We start from the raw sequence: 18,922 nt of genomic DNA on the forward strand, positions 1-18,922 counted from the left end.
TTTGCGTCACGTCTCTCATCTTGTTAAATATATTTGCCAACATATTCTATGTAAGCTTGAACTGGAACATTAGCACCTGCAACGTGAAAAATCAAGGTATTATAATAAAGTTAACCAGACTTTGAATGTGCCATAGATTCATCAAAGATCAGATTAATGTCAGCCGAAGTTGCTTCACCTCAAAAAGACGGCTTCAAAGGTGCCTGATTAATTCACTGGAACATTTTGTAATAAGCACGACAGAAGCATAGAAAATGCCTCATCTCATTTCAGACCACATCTTAAGCAGAACTTCTAAGCATCTCACCAGGAGAGAATCTGTTTGTGCTAAACTTCTTAGTTCAATATCAGCATGTCAGTCATATCAGGTGTCTTGAGTTCTTTCTGTGACTTATTTTGGTTACTTCTCTGCACAGGAATTCCTGCAAATGTGGGGGGTGGGGGTTTCAGCTCCACTGTCTTTCATCTAAGCCCCTGTAAAGATCTGCGATTAACTTGTCTGTCATCGTTCCTAAAAATCTGTCATTATGTGATCTCTCCTTAGGTTTGATGAAAGCTATCTGAGGTTACTTCACTCAAAATCCTTCCCGTAAATCAAAAAACATTACAACTTTAAGTATTATCGTTCCCTCTAGTCATAAAAAAACATAAGGCTCCACACACAGCTGTCACAGATACTTTCATTCAGATTCTCTCCATTCCATGGGAATCAAACTGCCATTACTGGCCAAAGATTTTGACCTACCATGTATAAGACACTACATTAGAAGAGCTGTGATGTTATATTATTGGCTTGACATTTCAGATAATATTTAGATTCTATACGGTTTCATAAGAATGTTCTGTTTTATAGGTGGCAGGGTTATTTCGGGATGCCAGCATTGGAAATGCCATCAACATCGCTGTCGTGCGTCTCATTCTGCTGGAAAAGGACGAGGTAAGTGAAATGACAAAGCAGTGATGCAAACCCTTGCTCTAAAAATACATGGCAGACAGTCTGAGTCAATATCATTGCTGCAGAACAGACTAGGTGCACTATGACCGCGTACACGCTGCAAGGTTTTAGTGGTTAAACTGCGTTTAACGTGGTAACGAATCACCTAATTCAGGGGTCTGCAGCTGTTTTTGATTTATGTTGGTAATCAGTGTTCGTCACTGTTTGCTTTGAAGGCTTAATCTGAAGAATATTCCCCATATCTTTCAACCCCATGGGTTTCTAAAGAGAAAAAGAAAACAAAATACTGTCAAAAAAGCATATTTTAAATGAGGTACATTGGTGGAGTTGTAGCTGTTAGAAAACACTATTATTATTATTATTAAAAATATTTCTCACTCTCTCATGCCAGCAGCTTTTTACATGCTTGCCTTAGGGTGCAAAGTTGCTCCTGAAATTTATTTATTGGCGTAGGGATAACTACAGAGATAGATTCAATGCTGCAAACAAGAAACAACAGTTTATGTCATGGAGTGTTAGTTTTTTATATATAAAAATAGTTTATATTAACCCATGGACGACACTGGCGAGAACACTGAACCTCTGTTCTGATTAACACAGAGAGCAACCCAGTGAAAGAAATTCAGGAAACGCTGTCAAGACATCATTGTGACATCTGGAGAACAGAGACACATATGTCTGAAGTGCTTTTAAATACGTGATTAACTAGCTGTTCAGTTAGTTTGTTTCAGACTTTGTGTAAATATGATTGGCAATGTAGGGTTAAGCACAGCTGTTCAGTGTTAATCTTGTAACAAGAATTTTATGAAAGGTTGCAGTTTGGGTTATTATCTTAAACACCATTAACCCTTTAAGTCTAGAGCCTGAATTAATTTTGTATACTAAGTAATATTAAATTAATAACAAACCTGCAAATAAATCTGAAGGTCTGGGGCCAGGGGTAATTTTCAGTTGCTTTCTATAGTGATTTATGCATTAAACGAGAACTTCCCAATTCTGGCCCTCAAGGTCCACTTTCCTGCGCTTTTACTGAGTTTGGCTTTAACCTTGATCAAACTCACCTGCCTGTAGCTTTCTAGTAATCCTAAAGACCTAGATTGGCTTGTTCAGCTAAACTCCACTGGAAAGTGGACCTTCAGGGCCAAAGTTGAGAACACCCGTAGATTAGTTTACCCAAAAATAACAATTCTGCTGATTATGCACAGAACACATCAGATATGGTAAACGAAAGTTTACAAGAACCAATGAGGTTTAATGCAAGCACAGTTGAGCTTCTGGTTTCTGCTGTATGTAGGTGCGTTGATCAGTATATTAATATATGAATGTGTTTATCATACATATGGAGATCAGGTCTCAGAAATAATATATGTCAGTAAACACTGAATCATTGAACAATATTGGTAATAACAGAATTTGAATGAATAGTTTGTGATCAGGGCCTTTGGGAAAGGTACCTAAGATTGATTTGAAATGCAATGTGCTCGAATATGCCTCTTAAATTAAGCACACGATTTTCAATTTATAAACTTGGCTAGCTGATGCTGAATAATTCATAAATCACCAAATATATGACCCTGGACCGCAAAACCAGTCATAAGTAGCATGAGTATATTTGAAGCAATAGCCAACTATACATTGTATGGGACAAAATGTTCAATTTTCTTTTGTGCTAATTATTAGGATATTATTATCATTAGGATATTAAGTAAAGGCCATGTTCCAAGAGGATATTTTGTAAATTTCCTACTGTAAATGCAGTATATTAACACTTATTTTTTTATTAGTGATATGCATTGCTTCATTGGGCAACTTTTAAAGGTGATTTTAAAGGAGTATTTTGAATTTTTTGCACCCTCAGCTTCCGCATTTTCAAATGTTGCATCTCATTCCTAACAAACCATACATCAAGCTTATTTATTCAGCTTTCAGATGATCTATAAACGTCAATTTCTAAAAATGGAAACCTCATGACTGGTTTTGTGATCCAGAGTCACATATGGAAAGCTCTTTGATTTGTATTTATATGCATAGTGTATGCCACCATTTAAAAGTTAATTTTGGAACTGAATTATTGCTGTCAGAATTTCTAATTTTATTAACAAAATATCTTTGATAAAAACTCCAATAATAATAATAATAATAATAATAAAGTAGTAATACTTCTTTAAACTCTTTATATTATATCACAAACCTAACCTATACAATTTTCTAATTTTTGTGTATTTAATTATTTTATTATCAGGAGGATTTGAAAATTACCCATCATGCAGACAACAGCCTGAACAGCTTCTGTAAGTGGCAGAAAGGCATCAATATGAAGGATGATGATCATCCAGTACATCATGATGTTGCTGTCCTTATTACTAGGTAAGTATAGCCTAATTGTGGCCAAACCTGCATTGTGTGTGTATATATATATATATATATATATATATATATATATATATATATATATATATACATATATATATATATATATATATACATATTATATATATCATACACGTGTTAACTGTTTTCTATGATACAGAAAAGACATTTGTGCTGCCATCAATAAGCCTTGTGAGACATTGGGACTGTCTCATGTGGCTGGAATGTGCCAACCTCACCGCAGCTGCAGCATCAATGAAGACACAGGCCTGACTCTGGCATTTACAATCGCACATGAGCTCGGCCACAAGTAAGTCCTATAACACAACTACATATACTGTATATCTTCTTTCTTTTTAAGTAGCTAACGCAGATAATGACATGTAGAGGGAAAGTTGCTGATATATGCGCTACTGTTCAAATGTTTGGGGTTACTAAAATACAATTACAAATATATTATAAATGGATATAATATAAATATATATATATATATATATATATATATATATATATATATATATATATATATATATATATATATATATATATCTTAAAATGTAATTTACGTAATATATCAAATGGAATTGCTCTTAAAAGCATTTATTTGAAATTGAAAAATATATTTCCTGTCACTTTTGAAATTCGTCTTTCTGAATAAAGACATTCATTTCTTTTTAGAAATTCTTTTGAGCATATAAAATAACCGGTTTAGAAATAATAAACAAAAAATTAATTCAGAAAGAAATACAGATTCCTTGCTCAGCCAATACTAGACACAGTGTTGCATATGCAAATTGCTCATTTTATGTTGCTCTCAAAACCAAGGTGTTTTTGATGAAACATTCATTAGTTCTGTGGAGTTAAGAGTCCAGTAACACACTCTTTACTGGAGGCAGCATAAGGCCACCACACACTGAATATTCTCTCTCGTTATTCTTCAGTGGAACGCTGAACCGGCCGCGTTTTTGAGTTGTGGAGAAGGGGATTGTTTTCCGATTCCAGTTATCACTATAAAGTTTTTGCCAGCTATATTTCATTCAGGTCTGTGGGATTCATTGAGTATAGTTCTCTTCGAGAACATACGAAATAGTTAAGAGGTCATTGTTTGTTCCAGACTATTATGTAAATGAAGGTGGTCTGAATGCGCCTTGTGAAGCCTAATGGATGCCTAGTGATGCAGAAATGGAGATTTATTTTCTTCACAGGAGCATGCTCTTAAATAAGGATCTGTTTGTTAGAAGCCTGTATAGAGTCTTACTTAGACTTAGTGTTTGTTTGATCTCTTGCCATTTGGTCTGCCGCACCATGCCTTTCATAAATGTTTGCGGTCACACCACATAGAAATATAAACGGTGACATCATGATAAATAGTCAAGCGCAGCAGGGCCCAGAAAATGCAGCTTGACAGCTCAGTAAGGGTCTCTAGTGACCATAGTCTCTAGCCTGCTATAGCTAAGACAGCAGTCTTTGCAATATATTAGAAAATCTTAATTTCCCCAATGTGCATTTCAAGAAATATTCAAATTCAAAACAAGCTCTATCAACAACATCTGTTTGTCTAAAGAGAAAATTAGTTTGATTGCCCAGCCCCTCAGATAGTACTGCTTATGAAGCGTGTCTATGGAGCTGTGCAATTTGCTTCATGTAAAGTTAACAGTAACTATATATTACAGGGTCTTTTCTATACATTACATGTAGTAATAACAGTAAATCAAGCCTCATTATGGAGCAACTAACCCACTAACCCACTAACCTTATGGTATATGTTGTTAAAAATATCGCTCAGTGCTTATTTGTGTAATTGCATTGTGATAAGGACAATTTAAAATAATTTTTTGTGCAAAAAGTTAGCGTTAACTGGCTTTGTTGAATCAGTTGAAAGAGTTCGTACAACTTTGCACAGAAAAGCTTAGTAGAAAGGATAGTGAATGCATTCACCGTGGTTCTTGCTACCTATTATTGAAAATGCTTATATATGAGTAATTTTAGCATCAGTATATAATAATAAACTACAGAATTCTGATATTATAAAGTACATACTGTACATACTGTCCAAGGTTTTCCGCTTTTCATTTAACTTTTCTTGAGTATCCACGCAACCATGTCCATTACAAATGAATAAATAACAAACCCATTATTCATCGTATACAAAGGCCACTTTATGGTTTGCAGGCATGACTACATTTTATCCGCACAGTTTCCATATAGAACCTAAGAATACATTTAAACTACACTGACAACACTGGAGACGTTCAAGGGCACGCAGGGACCAGGACACAGCGATGAAAATGTGATTAAGTTAAGATATTAAGATAAACATAAATCATTTCTACCCCTGTCCTAATTTATTTATTTTTTTAGCCACAGATTGAATTGCCAGATTTTGAGCAATGTGAAATATGGTTGAAATCCAGTCTGGCACTGTTTCTCACTCTCTCTCTCTCTCTCTTTTATGCCACAGCTTTGGGATCCAGCATGATGGAAACGGCAATGACTGTGAGCCCATTGGGAAAAGACCTTTCGTCATGTCTCCACAGCTTCTTTATGGAACCTCTCCACCCAATTGGTCACGCTGCAGCCGTGAATACATCACCCGCTTCCTCGAGTGAGTAAAAAACAATGCCTTTTTTCCATTGTGACGATTGTTTTTTTTTTTTTTTTACCCTTTTTTTATCCAAAGTACAGAGATGACAGGAAATGGTGTAGCGCAGCGGTGTCCAGTCCTGCTTCTCGAGGGCCAGCCTCCTGCAGAGCTTAGCTGCAGCAAGCCAAACCAAGGGTTTTCATACTTTTAGGACAAGTTTGTGTAATTTTAACTCAAGCCATACTTGCTTTTGATGTAAGTGTATAGAAAAGTTTGCTTCAGACTTGAGTTGACTGAATAAACACCATGGCTCAGCATGTAACTAACTGCTAGGCCACAACTCTCATTTATCAGGTTTGGTTTTTGAATAATCACTTTGTTACCATGAAAGCCCTTTTCATACTCTTATTATTTTATATACCCATTTTATTTTTGCTAAGTTGTGGAATGAATAACTTTGGCATAAAATGGATTGATGGACAATTTTCTCTGATGGCACAAATTGGTGTAATCTTTGTATTCTGATTTTTACGCTTAAGCGAAGGTAATGGAGTTCACTAGAAAGCTTATTGGCAGCAGCTGCAACTGGGGACTTTATCAGTATTTTACCCTCTCCACAAGCTGGCTCTGTCCTTCCTGACCTTTGCATGTGTGTGTTGCCAAAGGCAATGTGAATGGCTGAGATTTCCCAAGAAGGAACAAGGCTGTGTTGATTCTTCTGTCATAGTTAAACAAGTTTTGCTGCCTTCCATATGGAGCACATTAGACAAGGCTTGCCTGCTACAACTTGGCCTGAAATGAGGGGAAATGTTTAACACAACTGGCAGTGCCCAGAAACAGGATGAGGCTGTGTTACGATATCTAGGCCAAACGGATCCACCAGGAACTGAGTAATTAGTTTATCTTAATCCCTTTGAGATTTCGATTGTTTAGGTCTAGCCTTAATCTATCCTATCCTATCGTTATTCTATGTTTTTTTTAACTCTTAGCAGAAAACAAATAAATAATAATATTTGTATAAGACACAGTTGGCACAAAATTCATCTTTAATGCATTAAAATATCCCAACACAATCCCATGACCAATTCGTACGTATTTTACGAAGGTGGATAATTTTTGTACAACCTCACTCGTACGATATGTCTAAACGCCAGTGATGGGTAGGTTATAGTATTTTGTACAAATTCATAGGTATTGGTAGCTCATAAAATACATACGATTTACTAAAAATAGTATGAATTGGTACGAGTGAGGTCTTGCGAGTTAGCCACCTTGTTATGTATGTACAAATTGCCGTGAGATTGTGTTGAATATCCAGATGTTTTGCATTAATGCATGCAGAAACAGGTAAAATTTTTGCGAAGTACAATATATGAAGTATAAAATGCAGTTATGAATATGAAAGTAATCAATTAAAATGACAACTAATTAAATTGTAATTAAAACGAATAAAAATTGTAACAAAAAATTTTCATTTATTATTTTTTCGTAGGCCTTATGCATTTTATATATGTACTTTGCATTAAGTTATACATGAACATTACCTTTGTTAAATTCATTAAATTCCACTCAGTTAACTTCCCTTCAGTTAATGTGTTTAGAGTTTTGGAAGAGCCTATAAATGTTATTGACTTTTGGGTATAAAACACACAATAGACACTGCTATTCAGCCTTTTTGTTTTTTTTCTGGACTGTGTTACACAGAATTTGAAGGAAGGACCATGTGGTTTTGGAGGCTTGAAGACAGATGGCATGTGTTCAGCAAGGACCTCTCCTTGTTGTCTGAACAGTTTAGTCTTACTCAAGCAGACCAAAACAATTGTGGGCTTTTAAAGAGACATTTGCAGCCACATGTATCCAATTTCCCTCAGTGTCAGTTATAGCTGCGGAGTGTTTTTGAGTTAGATTATCTGAGCTATATTGCAAAAACTGAATTAAAGGCTGACATGCTGTCTGCTTTCACTTGGAGATTGTTGCTTAGAATTTTAAGTCCATATTGCACCGCAATTGCATGGTTAGATTTTGGCTGAAACATTTCCTGTATAGTTGAGTTGGGTTTTTTTTGTACTTTGTAGGATGGCCCCTGGCAAAAATAAAACTAAAGACATATTTTCCCTAAACTTTCCCTAAATGGCTTTTTGTGAGCATTTTAAGCAATCTGCACTACAGGTTTTGAGGGCTTGAGGAATACTTTCAGTTTGGACCGATGGCCCACTGTTTCTTAAGTGGAGGTTTTTTTTTTTCACTATTAAAGTTAACCCATGCATATTAATATGGAAAATGTTTCACTTTTCCAGGAGTGCCAGCTGTTGAACAGGCCTGCAATAAAATGAAGCAATATCAAAATACCACTGTCTGGCCTACTGAGATTTCGATATGGAGATAAAAGTTGAGTTTTCAAAGTATACAGTGAGGGTAGATGAGCACGGTTATTGTCCGCTTTTGGGATTTGATAAAGCTCTTGGACCTGGAAACAGTGGAGCATGATGTCAGACACAACAAGCAGATAGTGTTCTTCAGTTCAGTTACCTCAAGCAGAGATTCTACCTGAGGAGAATTGAATTTAGTCTTTAAACCTGAAAGTGGTATAAAAAAAACCCCACTTGGATACATAGAAGAACTTAGAACTGCAATTAATTAAAAAAACTCAGTGTTTCCAACCACGCTGTAAAATTGCTATTATTTATTTGAACTATTTTATAAACTAAATATTACCAGAGGCACCATGAAATCAGAACAAAGAGTGTCATTAAAGGAAAGCTGAGTGCTCTTCAGGAAGTTTCTGTAGGGTATCTCTTTTATAATGCAGGCTCTTTTATTATTGGGGATGTGTTTTTGAGATCGACCCAAATTCATCTTTAGCATACATATTATGTACCCTGCCAGGATCACTGTCACAGTGATTAATTCTTGCATGTTTTATGCTTTGCAACCATTTTTTTAACTAATGCAGTTGAGAGCTTTTATTTCTTAAGCATCTCAGAAAATATGCATGTATACCAGGATGACAACGCCACAATTCCAAGTCTTGTCAAGACTACTGAAAGTCTTCAGGATGTGTTGGATTCAACTTGATCAGTGCTCTCATTGTAAATAAAAGGTCTCGGCCAAAAATGAACTCAATGCTGCAACAAAAGCATGATGTTTTCAAAGCTAAAGCTTGTGACTTGTTTTTGGACAGGCATTGTTAAATCAACTCCAGCACATCTCAAAACTTTGAATGGGGTAAAGGTCAGGATTCTGTGGTGGCAAAAATATTTCACAGTTTAAACCTGATGAAACTTGGATCATTCTAGTCATTCTAGAATATGGACGTCGGACATGTCTTTCGACATTGTTGTTAAAAAAAAAAACAAAAAAAAAACACTTCACTGTTTTTAAGAATCCTTTGAACAGGTGATTTGCAGTTTAATGACAAGAGTCGACAAATCCAGATTACTGTTTTTGACAGTGCAAAATCACATATGAGAGAGGAAAGTTTTGCAGATGATATATGACAATGAACAAATTAAAAAGGCACAGATACAACCAACTCATTTCTGTTATGACCATCACAATCTACAAAAGCAGCAAAATTACCAACTGTCGTCACCATGTCAGGTGAAAAATGCTTTTTGGGCACGAATACTACTAGACTGATTACCTCAGTCTAACCTTAGAAAGTCACATTAATTAATTTAAATGGACTCTTCTCATAAATTTAGCATTTAAAAGGGGAAATCCTTCAAAGCATATGTAATGTGCCCCTTAATACTTACTTTTTCTTTATGTGACTTTAGTAAATCCTGAATGCCAAAGAGGGTTTGTGCTGGTGCAAGCAGTGAATCTAGCCCTGGATGTAATAAAGGAAATTATTAAGGCTGCTCAGTTAAGACGATGTAGTACTGCAATCTATAGAAGCGCTAACCTGACATTGAATTGACGATGAAACAGAAACCTTTGCCTGAGAATTTTCTGCCTGTGTTTTTGTCATGTTCCTTGTAGTCGAGGCTGGGGCTGGTGTCTGGATGACCCTCCTGTCAGAAACGATCTGGAGATGCACTCTGCTCCCCCTGGCGTCCTGTACACCGCTGCTCATCAGTGCAAGCTCCAGTACGGATCCAGCTCACTGCTCTGTGACGATGTAGATGTAAGATTTTCCCTTGAATACCCCTGATTCCCCCTGCAGACAGCTGCCCGATGCCAAACTGCTAAGAAAAATGGGTCAGAAGTGTACACTAGTGCAGACAGAGGGCTTCAATTATCTGTTTATGAAATACAGATGGAGCAAGACATTCTGAACCACACATCTGCTAGGAACTGTAAATAAATTGTAGGCTATAATGTACCCTAATAAAAATATGTAAGTGCTTCTGACAGTGAAGACAAAGTTCAGGTAATGGGGTTTCTGCGCATGACTTTTTTTTGTAACACACACACACACAGAAACAAAAATGGTCGCTTTTATCATTCAGTTACAAAGAATGGGAACTAGAGCATTTCGAGCTTCAAAGACACAAAGAGGCAGCTTATCCTGAAAGTACACTGGGAAAAAAAATTATAAATTATACTTGAACCAAAAAAGATTTTGGTTCAAACCATACATTTTGATTGAAAAAAAAAACAACATCTCTTTTTAATGAAGTCAAAAACATTGGCACAAAGTAAAAAGATAATTCATTACAGATTATATTGTATAAGATTATACACTGAAAACAGTGTGTTGGGTTTGCATAATTTAATTATTTATTCTTTCAACATCATTTAATGAAGTTATTTTGAAGTGAACAAACTAAGAAGCGTTTTACATGGTTTTCTTCTGAAATGATTTAATAAATTATTTTTTTTAATTCAAAAGTATATGTCTTGTCACATTACTGTTTATAGGATACTCACTATCCAGCTAGCAAACGTTTAGTGAGCAATGGCAAAACCCTTATACCAAATACGCTTATTATTATGAAATAAACCATTTCACTACACATAAAACCCATTAACCATGGTTGCTATTGTTAAATCATGGTAACCACAAATTATCCATGGTTTTGCTATATTAGCCATAGTTTAATCATGGTACCAGTATAAAACACAATAGCCATGCCATACTGGTTTTTGAACAAAGTGATCTCATTTATCTCATTTGGAAACTATTTCATTATACAACAAATGTACTTTTAGGCCCATGGGCACTGTTAAATTGTGAACAGTTCAACAAAAACCTCTATTAGTTTAAGTGTCTGGTAAGACATAGACCACACACACACTTTTCCATCACAGAGGAAGTGTCAGATTCTAACATCAGGACCATCTGATTCCCAGCTGTTTTAGTGGGAAAAAGCACATCATTAGTAGAGCAGTGCTTACGTTCCAACTAGAAGAACTACTTTGTAAACAGTTCAACATAAAGAGCTCTCTGCCTTGAAATTACCATTTTTTCACAAGCTGGCTGAACAATGAGGGGAAAAGCCAACATAGCTCATTTACATTTGGCATCCTGCAGAAATAAAATAGGGAGAAGGGCATCAGATTGCAGAATTGTTGTCTGTGATGTCTAATCACATCAGTAATGTGCTCCGTGCTTTCTGTAGCAGCTGTTGGCAGATACTGGGCATCTTTCAATTATTGTCCAAATGTCACAGACACAGCAAAAGAGTTGGCACTCTGTCGTTCGGACACAGATAAAGCCAGACTTCAGTTTCCTTATCAGGGCTGTTACAGTTCAAGAAATGACACCATAGGAAACTGCAGAGGTTTAGAAATGCAATGGATGTTTGTGTTTGGTGCACAACTCACAAGGTTTGCCATTTCCCAAAAGCTTAGAAGAACATTAAACAATGTACATAGCTCATTTCAGAATTCAGGAGTGTGCATCAAATTATTGTTTCATAATTTTTCAATGTGCCGTTTAAAATGTCAGGGGTGTAAACACTAATTTGTTATATCTAGATCTATTCAAAAAGCACATTAATTTTTTTACTGATAATAAAATGTTCTGTGATAAAAATATTTTCATTTTTTCTGAACAGCATTTAAAAAGGGCTAAACATTTTTTTTTAAATATATACTATACTTACAGACAAAAATAAAAACAACTCTTATTACAGTATATGGTTTTGTTCTATTATTATTATTATTATTATTATTTTTTTTACATTTTACTAATTGGTAATTTATTTATTATCTAAAATTCTAAAATGCAATCTGAAATTTAAATTTAACTTAATTAACTGCTGGAGCTTGAGAAGCACTTACCAGCATGAACTATTTCGGCATCCGGCTGCCTCCTTAATGCCACCAATGTAATTCAAGTATCCATCCAAACTTATCTTCCAAGTACTAGTAATCCCTTGGGGTATAAAAACTCAAGTTGAATCTGCTTCCTCAAACCCCTCCACTGCAGACTGCAAGCCAAATAGATTTAACACCAACAGCTTAAAAACTGCTTACTGCATATAGGCAAACATAATGTTCTTTTGGCACATAGAAAAAAGAGGCATAATTGTTTAAATAAATTTAATGCAAACTAAAATTTGAAAAGTTTGTTAAAATATATGTGGTATAAAACAATTTACCATTAAAAAAACTCAGATAAGTATTCTGCCACAGGATAAAAAAATAATTAATATAATTCATATATTAATTAATATAATTAATATAATTATAAAATATAATTCTGGGTGTATATCTTACAGTTCAGTCTTTTATCTCTTAATTCTGAAAAAGAAAAAAAAAACAAAATTTTGAGATATTTTGAGAAATAATCTTATACTTGGCAATTCTTAAGGTTTTTTTCTCAGAATTTTGTGTTTCTAAAAAGAAACTTCTACAACATTTATAATAACATATTATGTAGCACTGAACTATTCTGAATTATTTTTAAATAATTGTACCCTTCAGAATATCTGCAGCACCCTGTGGTGCACAGTGGGCTCAACATGCCACTCGAGGCTGGATGGCGCCGTGGATGGGACAAAGTGTGGTGAGGGCAAGGCAAGCCAAGCTTTCTGTGGGCTTTTAATTTGCTTACATGAAGTTCTGCTTTTGAATTCCTCAACTTACTCAAAGTCTTGGTTATATGTTTTTTTATTTGGGTTTATTTTTTTTGGTCAGTGGTGCTTTGACGGGGAGTGTGTCGAGATGGGCTTCCAACCTAAAAGCGTGAATGGTGGTTGGGATTCATGGAGCGAGTGGTCCAGGTGCACCAGGACATGTGGTGTAGGCGTTCAGAATGCCCAGAGGGAGTGTGTCAACCCCGTGTGAGTTTCCTACACACACAATTTGTGCTCACTCACTTTACTTGTACAAACCACAAACCATGAGAAATCTATTTTTATCATAGATCGTATGGGAAAAGACTAGCATGTTTATTGTTGATAAGTAAATGAACGCATTTATTTCTCACAAGCATGTCAGAATACAAAAATCCTTTTGGGATGCCTGTCCAGACAAAATCATCAATGGTTAACGCATGGAGTTGGGCTCTCTTGACTAGCAAGCATCCAGAAACATCTACAAACTGCATTGTAGAAAGAAAATGAATGAATCTACCAACATTTACTTAGATCATTTAGCATCATTCAATTAGGTCACGCAGCTCTTTTTTGATTTTCTTCTGTGAAACAGGTATGTTAAAGAATGTTTTTTCCATACAGATAAGACGACGGGGTTCACAGAGTCACAAAACTAGTGTAAAAGGAATCCTTAGAGCTACAACAGCTTAATCTGTTTTACTCTGAAAAACCTCAAACCATGAGAAAAGCCTTTGTAAACAACAGATTGTATGAGAAAATGCTAGCATTTGATAGGGAAGTGATTGCATTTTATAAAGTAATTATAAATATTTTTCTATTCTCAATCATCTTCAATGGCATTCTAGGGTCTCTGCGGTTCCAACTAATTGTTAAATGGTGAGAAATTCAGATCCCATATGGTGTCACAGAGCCTCAGTAAACCAATAAAACAGTCACTGTCTCTGGTTCAAATTTTCAGAGTTTATGAAGTATAACCATTTCATTATATTTGGCTTGGACTGGTTTCTCTATCCTGGCAGATGATTTGCAACCCAAGCAACTTTTCAAAGATGGGAATGGTTATAGAACCAGGTTGTGGCCCGCTTGTGAATGCATCTCCAGGATGTTGTTACTGATAGAAAGCATGTGCAACATCTGCATCATATTTCAGAAGAACTTTTAAGGATATGGGAAAAAGATCTACTACTATTTGTCTGTATGATCAAAGTCACCCTTAGGCATGCCATTTTATGCTAAAATACTTTCTGCTATTCCATTTTAAAGTGCAAGTACAACTATGAGTAAGCCAATTGAAGATGGACTTCATAAAGAGTGTAAACATGTCACGCATTAGAAACACATACATTTCTGGCTGTCGTAATGTTGTTTTAATGTTGTGAGTTTCAGACAGGATTACATGTTTACCTGAACAATAATAGATTAGGATGGGCATTATTATTGATACCTGTTTGGACACAGTCATTACCTTGTGAATGAATGTAATTGGCTTCTTTTGAGTTTGCTAGGAAACCACCTAGCAACTATGCAGAAATGTACACAGCCATGATAAAAGTTTTTGTATCTTTTGACTGTATAGAAAAAGAAGAACATATTTATGGTTAATGAGGAAATGGTTGCATTTGTTTCTCATGAGCAGGTAAGAAAAAAATACTAATCTTATTGGGATACCTGTTTGGTCACAGTTGTCAACTATTAATGGCAAATTAATGGAAGTGTGCTTTTGACTTTGCTTCGAAGTCCACCTTCAACCATGAAGAAAAACTACAAACACTACAAACTCTTATGGTTTTCTTTATTCAGTAAAACACAAAAGAAAATATTTGGACACCCAGTGTGGTTAAAGTTCACAATTTTAAAACAGGACATTGTGGTAACATACATTTTTGGATGCCTCTCCTTTAGTCGTTTTGCAATGACTAGAGCTTTTAGCCAGGAGGTTGTGTCAACAGATGGTTACCAACGATCCTGAAGTGTTTCAGCCTTTAACCACAACACTCCCCTATTGGCGGGTCAGCAGTGGTGGCCAGCCACTACTTACTTCCTTCTGGCTGCCTGCTCAACTCCTCCCTCCTGTTCCAAATCCAACAAGAAGCTCTCTCTTTAGCCTCCCTCAGTCTTTGCACTGCCTTCTTTTTCTCAGACCCTCTCAGACTTCCTATCAAATGGCTCCCCCCACTCCTCTTCCCATGGTACTGTGAGCTCCACTAGGATGATCTTCTTTCCTTCTGTGGAGAAAAGTACTGCATTGGCATCTGGGAACCTGGCTTTTTTGGGCTCTGGTAGCTTTGTCCCCTCCTTGACGAATGTTATTCCAGGTAGTGACTTGCTCTTATATTTTTCTGGTCCTCCTCTGCTCTAGGATGTCAGCTAGCACTGTCAGTACTTTATCATGGCTCCATCTATATCCGCCCTCGGCAAGTGGAGTCTTACATACTGACAAAATGTGTGCCATCGTTTCCTTTTGCCCGCAGAGCTTGTATGTTGGGTCATCCCCCATCTATGTAAATTTGCAGGGGATGGAAGGGTGTCATAGACAGCCTTAAGCAAGAAATCCAATATGACTCAATCCAGCCCATGTCATCTTCCTCTTAGGGAGATCCCACCTTCTCCAGGCTCCCTGGGATCTTAGTCGCACTGCCTTTGTATTCCTCCACTCTTTCTCTATGTCCCTTACTAAGCTGAGGCCTCCCACTTTCATAAGGAACTAGTTTTTATATTAGCTTCTCTGACATTGTTATCTCTTAAATCCCTGAAGGTCACAGCCACCCTGCACTTCTGCACTACTTGAAACTCCTCAACCATGGAAGAGAAGGGTAGTTGTAATTGCCCAGATATGATGTACAGCCCAACTGATATAAAGCATGGAGGGATTCCCAGCTACCTTCTGAGCTGTGAGTTGATCTTACCTTCCACTTCTTCCACTGCTGTAACTGGGACCTACACTATCACCAGACACATCAGCCTTGATAAAGCCATGCTTTAAACTTCCCTGGCAGTCCTAATTTAACAATTTTCTTCAGGCAACCCTCTGCCTGCTTCTCTGTGATGTGGCCATTGTAGTGGTCCCTTAATGACTCATCGTATCACTTTCCCAGATACTTGATGTGATTATCTGTAATAGAAAGATGATCTTGCCTTGTATGACCAGATTATATTAGAAGGGGATGTTACCTTTCCTGATGACCAAGCTCCTTGATTTTCTTTGGTCATTCTGGCCCACTTTGCCTCCTCATTAGGCTTTGTTAGAACCCACATCGCCTGTATGTGGGATGATGTTGTAATTGTAAGGTCATCCATATAACCCCTGATAGCTGATTGCCAGATCCCTGAGTCTATAATTGGGCCTCTGGTTTCCTTTTTCTCCTGCTTTGATTATGAGGTTCATGCCCGTGATGAACAGGATGGGCAGACTGTACACCCTGCAACGATCCCTCTGTCAAGGTGCTGCCACTGTGTAGTGTAGTCCTTCCTTTTAAAACAAAGCTTGGAAAGGCAGTGGAAATATAAATCAGATATCATATATAGGGAGCCAAAAAGATATTGGTAAAAAATCTTTTCTTTTTTTTTTAAAGCTTTTTGACTTGCTAGTGTTTTTTTATTTTATTTTATTTTATTTTATTTTATTTTATTTTATTTTATTTTATTTTATTTTATTTTATGTGTACATAAAGATTCTATTTAAGCAAATTTTAAATTGCTTAATGGTATTTGAAATGTTTTCATGCATTTGTTTTTCAGGCCTAAGTATGGAGGTAAATACTGTCTTGGAGAACGCCGCAGATATCGAATCTGTAACCGTGACCCTTGTCCTGCGGACCAGCCCAGCTTCAAACACATCCAGTGTAGCCGCTTTAACACAATCCCATATAAGGGGAAGTTTTATAAATGGATGCATGTAAATAACAGAGGTGCGCGTAATTGCATTATATATGCAGACATGTGCCATTCACGTTTTCATGTTGCAGACTCTTTAAATAGATTTCTCAAAATGTTCATGTCATTCCAGTTAATCCATGTGAGCTGCACTGTAGACCTGTGAATGAGCACTTTTCCGAGAGGATGCTGGACACTGTCATAGACGGAACACAGTGTTATGAAGGCAGTCAGAGCCGTGACATATGCATTAACGGCATTTGTAAGGTAGGTAATGGCTTTGACCTCTTTGCTCAGTCTCAGACGGTCCCTGTAAATTTCTGCTTGTCATTTTCATTGTGAACCGTTGATGGCCTGTCAGCCTGAGTGTCAATCTACTGTGAAATAATACCACAAGAGTCTCACAAAAACAGTAGGGTGTGAAATCATGAGAACATGTCAGCAAACAAATCTCTCTTAAAGCTAATTCAGATAAATATTTGAATGAGTTGTTGTATGACTTCCGGCTGAAGTTATACACACTATTGTTAAATGCTGCGGAAGAAGTAATTGTTTTCGGTGCAGTTTTGTTCTCTTATACAATGAAGGAGTTAAATATTTAGTACACAGCATACATTTTTAGTTTCACTGAACCATCCCATAGCTCTGTGAAATTGCTGTAGACAGTAAAACTGTGAAAATGTCTCGAGGAGAATTGTTACTTTTCTAAGCACTTTTATTGCACAGCCGTTTACAGGAAGTCAGGTATTTAGGTTTTTTAAGTTATGATTTGAAAACTACAAATACTTTTGTTACAGAAACCCATCGATATGCTTTAGCTGACATGCGATAACCCCCTGAAGGCGCATAGGTTAATTTTATGTTGCAGTATTTTCGGATATAACCGATTTACAAAGCTTCCAAATAATGGTCACTATTACCAAACTTGAAATAACCAGGATACATTTTTAAAAAACTGTTGACTGTGGTTGTTTAAAAGAAGAAAGTCAAATATACCTAGGATAGCCATTTTTTTTCATTTTTAGGTGAACAATTCCTTTAAGGAAGGCTACACTGAATACTGACTCTGCTTGAAGAAGACATTTTGCAATGAATGTTTTCCAAAAGGCCTAAGACATTTGCACGTTACTACACTGTATATACTTTATATAAATGGCTAAAAATGTATTCACCCTCAGGCTATCCAAGATGTAGATGATTTTGTTTCTTCATTGGAACAGATTTGGAGCATTGTATTATTTTTGACGTCAGAATGAAAGTCCAAACTGAGAAAAACATGACAATAATTCACATCAGTCTAGTGTAATAGTGGAGTTAAATTTATATTTAAAATTATATTTTCCTATTTATCTGTCTCTTCATGTCAGTACTTAGGCTGTGATTATGAGATCGACTCAGATGCCGTTGAGGATCAGTGTGGAGTGTGCCATGGAAATGGATCTACGTGCGAAACAGTGAGGAAGACCTTCGAGGACACTGAAGGGCTCGGTTTGTAAAATGAGTCTCAAATTATATTTCACTTAAAGTAGCATTCGTTTCATAAATACTGCATGTTTGTTTTCTTTCTACTTTATTTGTTTGAATAAGCTGAGGTAATTTTTATCTCTCAGGCTATGTAGACATAGGTCTAATTCCGGAAGGAGCTCGGGACATCCATATTGAGGAAGTTGCAGAGGCTGGGAACTACTTGGCATTGCGCAGTAATGACCCTGAAAAATATTTCCTGAATGGTGGCTGGACGATTCAGTGGAACGGCGAGTATAAAGCAGCAGGAACCATATTTACTTACGAAAGGACCGGGCAGCTGGAAAACCTATCTTCCCCCGGACCGACCATGGAGCCAGTGTGGATCCAGGTACTCAGTCCCATGCTGAAGTCTCACATATTGCTTATGAGCAGAATCTAGCATGTGATGTTTGAGGCCTGTCTCCTTTCAAAGGCACCTGCTAAAGTGCTCTGCTAAACTAGGTCACAGTTTAGTGAAACTGAGCCTGAAATGCGGTTTAGAGTTTAACTAGAGACCTAAAATGGTATACATTATAAGTTAACGTCTCACATTTGTTACACGGAAAGATATGCAAACTGTTTCTTTTATATTATCCAGGGGAAAAATTACAGCTTCAAACACTG

The 18,922-nt window shown here is 36.5% G+C and overlaps 1 protein-coding gene across 1 annotated transcript in view; it reads left to right on the top strand.

Moving 5' to 3' along the window:
• The window catches only part of LOC122348951 (A disintegrin and metalloproteinase with thrombospondin motifs 7), a 50,771-nt gene that overhangs the window by 8,104 nt on the left and 23,745 nt on the right, over positions 1 to 18,922 (top strand). Inside the window, exons 5-15 of the mRNA XM_043244858.1 lie at positions 854 to 937; positions 3,198 to 3,322; positions 3,486 to 3,635; positions 5,787 to 5,930; positions 9,894 to 10,038; positions 12,786 to 12,878; positions 12,999 to 13,144; positions 16,658 to 16,827; positions 16,926 to 17,059; positions 18,160 to 18,280; positions 18,403 to 18,647. Of these exons, the coding sequence (XP_043100793.1) occupies positions 854 to 937; positions 3,198 to 3,322; positions 3,486 to 3,635; positions 5,787 to 5,930; positions 9,894 to 10,038; positions 12,786 to 12,878; positions 12,999 to 13,144; positions 16,658 to 16,827; positions 16,926 to 17,059; positions 18,160 to 18,280; positions 18,403 to 18,647 (1,557 nt within the window). The remainder of the gene's footprint in view (positions 1 to 853; positions 938 to 3,197; positions 3,323 to 3,485; positions 3,636 to 5,786; positions 5,931 to 9,893; positions 10,039 to 12,785; positions 12,879 to 12,998; positions 13,145 to 16,657; positions 16,828 to 16,925; positions 17,060 to 18,159; positions 18,281 to 18,402; positions 18,648 to 18,922) is intronic.

Source organism: Puntigrus tetrazona, chromosome 7, assembly GCF_018831695.1.
Source record: "Puntigrus tetrazona isolate hp1 chromosome 7, ASM1883169v1, whole genome shotgun sequence".
Lineage (NCBI taxonomy): Eukaryota > Metazoa > Chordata > Actinopteri > Cypriniformes > Cyprinidae > Puntigrus > Puntigrus tetrazona.